General features: G+C 42.7%; 2 protein-coding genes across 2 annotated transcripts in view; one reads left to right on the plus strand and one right to left on the minus strand.

Annotated features, from left to right (window-relative positions):
* Positions 1-562, minus strand: part of LOC112229031 (bifunctional heparan sulfate N-deacetylase/N-sulfotransferase 1) — a 109,835-nt gene extending 109,273 nt beyond the window's left edge. The window contains exon 1 of the mRNA XM_024394912.2: positions 391-562. The gene's annotated coding sequence lies outside the window, so the exon portion shown is untranslated. The remainder of the gene's footprint in view (positions 1-390) is intronic.
* LOC112229033 (pre-mRNA-splicing factor RBM22) lies at positions 563-6,976 on the plus strand. The gene is made up of 11 exons (XM_024394914.2): positions 563-690; positions 1,060-1,113; positions 1,303-1,332; positions 1,603-1,735; positions 1,905-2,005; positions 3,084-3,256; positions 3,464-3,664; positions 3,801-3,965; positions 4,170-4,261; positions 4,492-4,617; positions 4,809-6,976. The coding sequence occupies exons 1-11, from the start codon at positions 592-594 to the stop codon at positions 4,949-4,951; spliced, it is 1,317 nt and encodes a 438-aa protein (XP_024250682.1). The 5' UTR covers positions 563-591; the 3' UTR covers positions 4,952-6,976.
* Positions 6,977-11,984: the final 5,008 nt, after the last annotated feature.

Consider the following 11,984-nt stretch of genomic DNA (forward strand, 5'->3'; position numbering starts at 1 on the left):
TTCATTTAACATAATTATCCTTTGGTTTTCAGATGTAAGAACTTCTTAAAACTCCTCACCTTAGTTACATTAATATTTATTGGTTTTAGGGCCTTTCACCTTCCTAAATCCACCCTGAATCCACCCTTCCAGTGGGATCAAAATAATCAACATTTTCGCAACAACATTTTCCTAATCACTTTCTTTGAGTTTTGAAAAACGCAACAACAACATATAATCCTGTTTAAAGGTCAGAATGGGTTACCAAATCCTTATAATATTTTTTTTTTTTTAAGTTTTAAAAACCCAATTCTAACATTTAATCCTATCTGATTACCGAAATCCGATCAAATAATTTAACAACAACAAAAAAAAACACATGAGAGACTGGGGTGGGGGTAAATTACTTACCCCTTTCCTCAATGAGCAACCGCTATATACGCACAACCGTGCTGGTAGAAGTATTCACGTTACACATTAAAATGATCCACACATTAAAATTATCCAAATAATTGTTGTAGATGTTGTTTCGACTGTGAAATAATAGTTATACACTTTTATTAAAAGCTTGTGTGTGAACGCGTGTGCGTGTTTTTGGTCTGATCACGTGAGATGCTTTTTTGCTCCATTGCATGCTGGGAAGCAAACTTTTTGAAAATGGCGACATCTTTAGGAGCTAATATTTACAACAGACAAAATTGGGAAGACGCGGTATGTTTGAAATGACATTTTCAGTTAATCAGAATTATTTGAAAGGAACATGTCATTGTAATTCCGTGACATTGACTGTGTCAATAAGCGGTGGTAGCATTGTACTAGGCAAGTGTTGTCATTTGAGCTCGCTTAGCTAGCTAATGTTAGCTAATAGGTAACTGGCATGGAATCGCCCAATAATAACAATGCAAATCAGATATGGTTTCTAGCTAGTTTACCAAGTCGTTGCGCTAGCAAAATAAAACATTCACAGCTACGTAGCTAAACATGTGAACATAAATTGGTTCCAGCTAACCTTAGTAAGTTTGCTAGCTGACATTAATTGTTTTGTTTGTTGCTGTAATGCACTAATCTTCCCTTGCACAGGATTTTCCTATTCTCTGCCAGACATGTCTTGGAGAGAATCCTTATATTCGAATGGTACGTTTAATCAATTGTCTTTTGGCTATTGTTCTGTAGGAGTTAACTGTTAACAATTTTATGCTAAATTTCATATGAAACCATCTCTCTATGTCTGAAACCTGTTATTTTGTTTTACATGTTCTTCTAGTTATGTTTTTTTTTTTTTTTTTTTAACTCGCCCTGTATCACACTGTTTATGTTTGATAGACCAAGGAGAAATATGGCAAGGAGTGCAAGGTAAGAAATTAAGTTAATTAATTCTTAGTTGAATAATCAGTCACTGTTTACTCCTATAGCAGAGTTCTCTAACTTAGGTTCTGAGGAGATACTGGGTGTGCAATCTATGACTAGCTGATGTATTTGTATGAGCTACTGCCAGGCTGGAAAGAGAGCCTGCACATACATCAGCTCTCCAACACTGGAGTTAAAGAACCACACTAAAGTACAGAGTATGAAACTGTGCAATCTAAACAGACTGACACACTGCTACCGCTGTGTCCTGCTTAGATATGTGCCAGGCCCTTCACAGTGTTCCGATGGTGTCCTGGGACCCGCATGCGATTCAAAAAGACAGAGGTGTGCCAGACGTGCAGTAAGATGAAGAATGTCTGTCAGACGTGCCTGCTGGATCTAGAGTATGGTGAGTCAACAAAGGCAGTTTTTGGAAGACTCATCCTCTGGCCAGGTTATGCCTGTTACCATCCAGAGAATGAACATACACATAGTTGTACGGGTATAAAAAAGAGATATTGCACTCCAGACATGTTCAGGGTGGCTGTTGTCTAAATCGGCATTACTCCTTCATCTAGGCTTGCCAATACAGGTCCGAGACACTGGGCTGTCAATCAAGGACGACGTGCCAAAATCCGATGTGAACAAGGAATACTACACTCAGAACATGGAAAGAGAGGTGATGTATTTTCCCTTATTTAAGATAAAAGGTCAGTCCTAACATTAAGATCTGAGTCCCGTGAGTAAACTTCTAATTGTGTCGTTAATGTTATCAGACAGATCTACGTTTACATTCTGTCATATAACTTGGCTTGCTTTGTAAAAGGGTATGTTCATGCCAAGAAGGTTCAGATAGCACCCTTTGACCCTTCTCATTTCCCATTGGAAAGATTCCGGACAATGTTTACTCACTGATTTGAGTTCCACCCCAAAATATCTGCTCTTTGGACCTCTGGTCTGAGTTGTGTACCTTCATGTCCAGGTCATTCATCATTATTTCATTCTTCATGAGGTTTCCTGTCAAATCGAACACCCTGGTTTTAATTAGAGGCAGACGAATATATAGTTTAACCAATATTATCAGCCCGATACTGATAGGAAATATCATGCTTATCTGAGTACTTGTTGAATAGGTATCTACTTTAGCAGTGAGCACTGCCAATTATTCATTTATGGGTTTGAATTGTAAGTCGAGGGCAGAGGTGATCTCCTCACAAACAATCTCTTGTATAGTAGCGGACAGCTCTTTCTGTTGTCTGGTGCTTCCCACAGTTTAATTGTGGATGGACAGATTCTAGCTGCTGGAGCGAAATAGACCTGCTAGTTATTTCTTGTCACACAATAAATGTCCCACACTTTAATATTTGTTTTAGTATTGCCAAGTTTTAAGAAATTAATGAATTAATTCATAGTAATTTGCAAAAGAAAGCCATGAAAATGCCATGCGTTTCCATGGGTCCCACCGGAACCGGAAACCGATCTGAACACTTGTGACCATTCATGATGTGTCATTACTGTCACAATGTAATAATTCAACATTTGAAACCTTTGTCTTCTACAATTGCTCTTTTGGTTGACAATTTATGAGAACTTGCTGTGTAAAAATCTTGCCTTTTCATTTCCTCGGAAGATGTTGTCTAAGTTGTCTCCCCAAAAATCAGAATTGGTATCAGACCCAAAATACCAATATCGGTGGGGCTTTAGTTTTAATGGAACCAAAATGCACCCTCTTGACAGTAGCTCTTTCCTGACCACAGATAGGGAACTCTGATGGTACACGGCCAGTGGGTCTCCTGGGTAAGGCCCCCAGCTCTAGTGACATGCTGCTGAAGCTAGCCCGCACCACGCCTTACTACAAGAGGAACAGACCACACATCTGCTCCTTCTGGGTGAAGGGAGAATGTAAGAGAGGAGAAGAGTGTCCCTACAGGTGAGCAACTGTCAACATCATGAAAACAAAGGTGCAAAGAGAGACTTGACACACATGTTAAACATCATGCAGTTGTTGACTTATGAGCCAATGGGAAAAGTAAACTTAAGGTCTGATTATGTACTTTGTACAAGATAAGATTGTTTCCAAGGATGTTGACATATGTTTTGCTTTAACTTTCATTAACTGTGAATCACTGAACTCAAGGCATGAGAAGCCAACTGATCCTGACGATCCCCTGGCAGACCAGAACATTAAGGACCGTTACTATGGTATCAATGACCCTGTGGCTGACAAGCTGCTGAAGAGGGCCTCCACCATGCCTAGACTGGATACGCCAGAGGACAAGTCCATCACTACGCTGTATGTGGGGGGGCTCGGAGACTCCATCACTGACTCAGAGCTCAGGTGAGTGTCTGCTCGGGAATTAATGTAGTACATTTTACTCCAAATGAAGCATATGAAATTTTGTCACGTGTGCTTTGCTGAATGTTTACAATGGTTGGGTGCGGCAGTCATGCTGTAACCGCGTGCCTCCAAACAGGAACCATTTCTACCAGTTTGGGGAGATCCGGACCACCACCATCGTTCAGAGGCAGCAGTGTGCCTTCATCCAGTTTGCCACCCGTCAGGCTGCAGAGTTGGCTGCTGAGAAATCCTTCAACAAGCTCATTATCAAAGGTCGCAGACTCAACGTCAAGTGGGGCAGGTAAAGTCCCTCCCTCTGATATGACAATCTCATACACTTACACCTGTGGTTTGTAATACTGGTGACAGATGGCTGTGCCAGCAGGTGCCCATTCGTCTGTTGACTGATTGCTCTGTTATCATAGATATTACAAGCTGTGCGTTTTCAACCCAGTATAAATGCCCACAGTGTGACATTAATTGATTGATATGTGTTCTGTCCCAGGTCCCAGGGAGCGCGGGGGAAGGAGGGAAGGGAGAGGGAAGGGGTGACTGAGATGGGGATGAAGCTGGAGCCGGTACCTGGACTGCCTGGAGGTGAGGGCAATTAATCACATTTATTTTATAAAGACTTTTTAACGTTAGTAGTTGTCACAAAGTGCTATACAGATACCAGGGGGAAAAAGCCTAAAACCCCAAAAAGCAAGCAATGCAGATGTAGAAGCACGACACGATAGCTATACTTTTATCTTTTAGTAGTCAAACTCTCACATTTTTACCATACACTTCAATAATGTGGTTGTCAATACTGACACTCTGTCCTGCAGCGCTACCTCCGCCACCTGTGGATGAAGACGCCCCTACCAACTATTTCAACCTGGGCCCTAACTCAGCCCCTCCTGTCATGAACATCAGTCTACCCCCACCCCCCGGCGTGGCTATGCCCCCTCCAGGTAAACAAGAGTCCCATGAATTCTTCTCCCACCCTTTCCCATACTTTCCCCCCTGTAGAGGACCACATTTGAAATAAGTGTGTTGTTATCCTGAGTCCTAATGTACTCCCGTCTATCTGTATAAGACTCTTTGTTTAACCTCGAAAGCAGATCAGCAGCACTTATAACTTGTGGTGCTTCCATCCCGACAGGCTTTGGCCCACCTATGTTCCACTCGATGGACCCCATGGCGATACCCCATCCCATTGGGATGAGGCCTCCTGGCCATGTCCACTACCCCTCCCAGGATCCACAGCGCATGGGTGCTCACGCCAGTCGTCACGGAGGCTCCTAGGCCCTACTGGTTATAGTGATTGCTGTTTTTAATGACATTTTGATTTAGTCTTCTACCAATTCCTTACCAAATGACCAATTCCACCCTATAAACAAACCAGGCACAGTGACTGTAGACATGTTTCACCAATGTGAGATCCGTATTCAAATCAAATCAAATCAAATTTTATTTGTCACATACACATGGTTAGCAGATGTTAATGCGAGTGTAGCGAAATGCTTGTGCTTCTAGTTCCGACAATGCAGTAATAACGAGCAAGTAATCTAACTAACAATTCCAAAAAAAAAACTACTGTCAGTATTCTAAGCGTTATAGAGGATGACCTCTGTTTGTGCACCCAGCAAGGTCTCGCTGGTTAGGAAAAGTGAGTTCTGAACAGTGTAATTTTTAATAGTTCCTTAAACCTTCCCCCATTTGAACCTATGTTCTAACTAAGGGTTAGAACCGGTTCAGGGAGCAGAACCGAAAATAAATTATTTGAGGAAAAGAACCCCAAACTTGAAAACGTGATCTATAGTGGTCCGGAACAGTCCACAAACATTGCAACGAAGCACCTATGCAAAGCCCTCTCTGTCACTCAAACTTATTCCAGCATCTGCCTTCCAGGTGGAAATTTTTGCCAGTGGGTGTGTGTGTTGGCTACTTGCCCCTCCCCTCTGAAGCATAGGTTACTGTAGTCTACTGACGACGTTACACGCATCATTCAGAAATTAGGGAGAGATGTTTATTTAAAGAATTAATTTACTTTTTCAATGATAGTTAAGGATACTATTGTTTTCACACCTCACATTGGATTTATTAACTACAAAAAGGTAAGATGTGTTTTTCATTCTTGTTCTGCAGAAACATTAGCTTGTTAGCTAATGTTTGATATGGTCCAACATTAAACCAACTCGGAAGTTCAATGACATTCAAAGTTTCTCCATAGAAGCCGTTCCTCCGTAGGTATAATTCTGTTGGCCTAATTCAGATAATGCATGTCATAACAAGATGCCCAGGGCTTCAAGGCAAACTTCCTCCATCCTCTCTCTCTCCTCACCCTCAAATTTTCTGTTGCATTTCACGCCATGCACACAGTGTGTGTGTTTGTCTTTCATTATGATTAAACCATGCTGTTACGGCAAAACACTATTTGCGCTTAACAACTTTCCTATACAGATTAAGTCGCTTACTCGCTCCACAGCAAGCTGCTCTATCCGCACTGATTGGTGAAGAAATTAAATGTTGAGCTAAATGTAAACAAAAATGTATATTTCAGAGGTTTAAATAGGAATATGAAGGAGCTATATGTTGGAACCGGTTCAGCACTTTATTTTGCTGGTCAGAACAGGGAAACGGGATGAAAAAAATAATGGTTCTGTTCAAAAATGAAACGATTGTAAAAATTATTTATATTCCAACCCTTGGTTCTAACTCTGATGGCTTGTAGATTTGAAAAGAGGGAGGTTTATGTTTGCAAAATGTGCATATTGTACAAAACATTTCTTATACAAGAAAATGTCAAACTATTTCCCTCTGTACAAAATTATTCTGTATATCATGCATTTCGTGCAGAATTGTCAGACGTTAAAGATGGAGTCCTCATTAGGACAAAAAGCTCCTTTATTTATTTTGTTGTTGTTGATGAAATGGAGGTGAGCACCGCGGCAATCATTTTTATGCCATACATATTCTGCTCTATCGTATGTGCAACAGTGTCAAAGGGGGGGTTCATTGTTTGCTGTATTTTTTTTTGTTGTAATATCCCAAACGGACATGGCAATTTCATCAAGTATTACAGCTTTAACGGTCTTATGAAATTCCAATTGTTAATTAAGACCATTTACTTCCAAGTGGTGGCACTATTATCTAAAGATTGCTGAAGTTGTCCATGTCTGTAGAATTGTAAATGTCTATGTTTTAATAGAACTGTGAAGTGTATGGTTGTCACATTTTAGCTTCATGAATATTATCATTTCATTTGAAAAGTTATGTACATAGTTTACCAAGTTCTGTCCTTGATAAAGAATTACCTGGTTTAAGGCATTCTTGATCTCATTAGTTGTGGCAGAAAAACACGGGAGCAAACAACATTTTCTCAAGAAACACAGTAACTATCCACTGCGCTGGTCTCACATGCTCTCCCAGGTCAGACTAGGCTCAGCACTGGCCTACAGAAGCTCAAACCCAGGCAGGGGGAACATCCACACACTACCTGCTGTCACTCCAAATGGCATTGGGGCCCTTACAGAAATAAATGGGTGTCAGGATTTGAATTAATAAGTATAACCATATATTACATTTGCCCTCTTTTTTCTTCTTCTCAAAAGCCCTCTAGTGAGTGGGTCATGGTAGCATGGTGTGAAGCCACTGCCCAAGCTGGAGTGTGTTTTTTTTCTCCGACACGTAGGCCTACAGCCAACGTTCAATGTTCCGTATGTCTTCTGTGTTCCATAGAATATGACTTACTGGCTCTAACAGCGCATGACTGAATTGCAGACACTAATCATGTAGCTAGCCTCTCACTGTTTGTAACAGTGTCTGAGACTGGCACATCATACTTTTTTTCAGATCATCAACGAGGATGATTACTTCAAGAATGTGTTTGATTACTACAATCAAGTCAAAAGACATTTCTATGCCCCAGTAGATATGGAATATATTAACTTTTTGTAATCAAATAGGATTGAATCCAAAGATGATCGAATTCTCTAATGAAGTGCAATGTGGGTTTCTTTTTCAGTAGCCCGTCATGATTCCCTCAGTGGACTGTGGTGGTTGCCACACCTTCTTGTGTCCATGCGCAGTTCCTGGACCAGCTGTTTCCTCTGCTTGGCCATGTCACAGTGTTGTGCCTGCATCATCCCTGTCAGTAGGATTACACCCTGCGGTCAGAGAGTATGGCAGGTAGAAACAGTCGCAGTAAGCGTGTGTGCTTATGTTATAGTTTTGTTACTGCATAACAATACAGCAAGTACAAATCCAGAGATGTTACGAGTAAATTGGTCACAGCAAAACCAGGAGGTCACTATATAGAACAGGAGTTGTTCAGTGATATCATAAGACGAACCAACAGAACACATACTCGTCTCAATGTCTTAGAATTCCAGAACGATATCCAGATATCCAACTCACTTCTTAATGTTGGTGTAAGAAACTTTTCCAAAGACGGTGCAGTTTTCCAATCCTTTATCTGATTGCTTTTTTCTAATAAATTTGTATCTGTCGCATACACACATTGAGCAGATGTTATTGCGGGTGTAGCGAAGTGCTTGTGTTCCTATATATATATATATACACACACACAAAGGAATAAAAAGAAGTGTCCCTTTTTCAGGACCTTGTCTTTCAAAGATAATTAGTAAAAATCTAAATAACTTCACAGATCTTCATTGTAAAGGGTTTAAACACTGTTTCCCATGCTGAACCAAAAACAATTAATGAACATGCACCTGCAGAACGGTCAATAAGAAACTAACAGCTTACAGACGGTAGGCAATTAAGGTCAGTTATGAAAATGTAGGACACTAAAGAGGCCTTTCTACTGACTCTGAAAAACACCAAAATAAAGATGCCCAGGGTCCCTGCTCATCTGCGTGAATGTGCCTTAGGTGTGCTGCAAGGAGACATGAGGACTACAGATGTGGCCAAAGGCAATAAATTGCAATGTCCGTACTGTGAGATGCCTAAGACAGCTGATCATCCTTGCAGTGGCAGACCACGTGTAAAAACACCTGCACAGGATTGGTACATCCGAACATCACACCTGCGGGACAGGTACAGGATTGCACCAACAACTGCCCAAGTTCCACCAAGAAATGTAGGACACTAAAGAGGCCTTTCTACTGACTCTGAAAAACACAAAAATAAAGATGCCCAGGGTCCCTGCTCATCTGCGTGAATGTGCCTTAGGTGTGCTGCAAGGAGGCATGAGGACTGCAGATGTGGCCAAAGGCAATAAATTGCAATGTCCGTACTGTGAGATGCCTAAGACAGTGCGCCTAAGACAGCTGATCATCCTCGCAGTGGCAGACCACGTGTAACAACACCTGCACAGGATTGGTACATCTGAACATCACACCTGCGGGACAGGTACAGGATGGCACCAACAACTGCCCAAGTTCCACCAAGAACGCACAATCCCTCCATCAGTGCTCAGGCTGTCCGCAATAGGCTGAGAGAGGCTGGACTGAGGGCTTGTAGGCCTGTTATAAAGCAGGTCCTCACCAGACATCACCGGAAACCACGTCGCCTATGGGCACAAACCCACCATCGCTGGACCAGACAGGACTGGCAAAAAATGCTCTTCACTGACGAGTCGCGGTTTTGTCTCACCAAGGGTGATGGTCGGATTTGCGTTTATCATTGAAGGAATGAGCGTTACACTGTACTCTGGAGTGGGATCGATTTGGAGGTGGAGGGTCTGTCAGGATCTGGGGCGGTGTGCCACAGCATCATCGGACTGAGCTTGTTGTCATTGTAGGCAATCTCAATGCTGTGCGTTACAGGGAAGACATCTTCCTCCCTCATGTGATACCCTTCCTGCAGGCTCATCCTGACATGACCCTTCAGCATGACAATGCCACCAGCCAAGACAGGAAAGTCCGTGTTCTGCCATGGCCAGCGAAGAGCCCGGATCTCAATCCCATTGAGCACGTCTGAGACCTGTTGGATCAATGGGTGAGGGCTAAGGCCATTCCCCCCAGAAATGTCCAGGAACTTGAAGGTACCTTGTTGGAAGAGTGGGGTAACATCTCACAGCAACAACTGGCAAATCTGGTGCCGTCCATGAGGAGGAGATGCACTGCAGTACTTAATGCAGCTGGTGGCCACACCAGATACTGACTGTTACTTTTGATTTTGACCACCCCCCTTTGTTCAGGGACACATTATTCCATTTCTGTTAGTCACATGTCTTTGGAACCTGTTCAGTTTATGTCTCAGTTGTTGAATCTTGTGTTCATACAAATATTTACACATGTTAAGTTTGCTGAAAATAAACGCAGTTGACAGTGAGAGGATGTTTCTTTTTTTGCTGATTTTAAATACGCACACACACACACATACATACAGTGCCTTCGGAAAGTATTCAGACCCCTTTTTCCACATTGTGTTACGTTACAGCCTACTAAAATGTATTATAATTTCCCCCCCTCATCAATCTACACACAATACCACATAACAATGAAGCAAAGACAGGTTTTTAGACATAAAATATCACATTTACATGAGTATACAGACCCTTTACTCAGTACTTTGTTGAAGCACCTTCGGCAGCTGTTACAGCATTGAGTCTTCTTGGGTATTACGCTACAAGCTTGGCACACCTGTATTTGGGGAGTTTCTCCCATTCTCTGCAGATACTCTCAAGCTCTGTCAGGTTGGATTGGGAGTGTCCCGGCGCAGCTATTCGGGTCTTTCCAGATATGTTCGATCGGTTAGGGCTCTGGCTCCAGTCTGAGGTCCTGAGAGCTCTGGTGGAGCAGATTTTCATCAAGGCTCTCTCTTCTACTTTGCGACATTCATCTTTGTCCTCAATCCTGACTAGTCTCCCAGTCCCTGCCACTGAAAAACTTCCCCACAGCATTATGCTGCCACCGCAATCTTTCACCGTAGGGATGGTGCCAGGTTTCCTCCAGATGTGACGCTTAGCATTCAGGCCTACAAATTCACTCTTGGTTTCATCGGACCAGAGAATCTTGTTTCTCATTGTCTGAGAGTCCTTTTAGATGCCTTTTGGCAAACTCCAAGTGGGCTGTCATGTGCCTTTTACTGAGGAGTGGCTTCCGTCTGGCCACTCTACCATTAACGCCTAATTGGTGGAGTGCTGCAGAGCTGGTTGTCCTTCTGGAAGGTTCTCCCATCTCTATAGAGGATCTCTGGATCTCTGTCAGAGTGACTATCGGGTTCTTGGTCACCTTCCTGACCAAGGCCCTTCTCCTCCGATTGCTCAGTTTGGCCGGGTGGCCAGCTCTAGTAAGAGTCTTGGTGTTTGCAAACTTCCATTTAAGAATGATGGAGGCCACTGTGTTCTTGGGGACCTTCAATGCTGCAGACATTTTTTGGTACCCTTCCCCAGACCTGTGCCTCGACACAATCCTGTCTCGGAGCTCTACAGACAATTCCTTTGACCTCATGGCTTAGTTTTTGCTCTGACATGCACTGTCAACTGTGGGATCTTATTTAGACAGGTGTGTGCCTTTCCAAATCATGTCCAATCTATTGAATTTACCACAAGTTGACATTCAAGTTTTAGAAACATCTCAAGGATGATCAATGGAAACAGGGTGCACCTGAGCTCAATTCCGAGTGTCCTAGCAAAGGGTCTTGAGTATGTCTCTTTATTCAAGGCAGAGCTTCCTTTGCTGGTGAAAGACAGGGTTCTAACAGTCGGACCACCCACTTTAGAACACAGGCTTATCTTAGTGAGTGGTCGTCAGAGTGTGCTGTACTCCTCACGGGGACTAATGAGACATGATTTAGCTGTCATCCATCCATAACCCTGATAATAAAAACATGATCCAGCTGCTGACATCGACTCTGAATTGACACCATAGTCCAGGGATATTCAAGTCTTACTCTACAAGGTCTAGACTACTGCTGGTTTTCTGTTCTACCTGATCATTAGTTGCACCCACCTGTTATCCCAGGTCTAAATCAGTCCCTGATAAGAGGAGAAGAATGGGGGGGATGAAAGCAGTGGAACCGGCTTCGGTCCAGATTTGAATTGAATTAGCATAGTCTATAGCTATACAGATACTTCTCTTTCAGTTGTTTGCTGAGCCCTCATCGTGTGTGTGACAGGAATGTACATTTACTTGCAGTGTATTTGACACAGCCCATGGATTGTTTTTTGTGAGTTTGCCATTCCTGGCACAGGTGTAAGGATGACAGTCCCCCACTGTGGGGCAGCACTGACTTACTGTCTGACAGCAGTGACAAACAGGAAGGGGATGGAAGAGTGCTTGCCTATTGCTGGAATTGATGGCGCAAACAAAGTATGCATACGTGAGCAGATTTTGTCAATTCAATATTTATTTTGCATCACAGTCCC

The sequence above is a fragment of the Oncorhynchus tshawytscha genome, linkage group LG30 (assembly GCF_018296145.1).
Source record: "Oncorhynchus tshawytscha isolate Ot180627B linkage group LG30, Otsh_v2.0, whole genome shotgun sequence".
Taxonomy (NCBI): domain Eukaryota; kingdom Metazoa; phylum Chordata; class Actinopteri; order Salmoniformes; family Salmonidae; genus Oncorhynchus; species Oncorhynchus tshawytscha.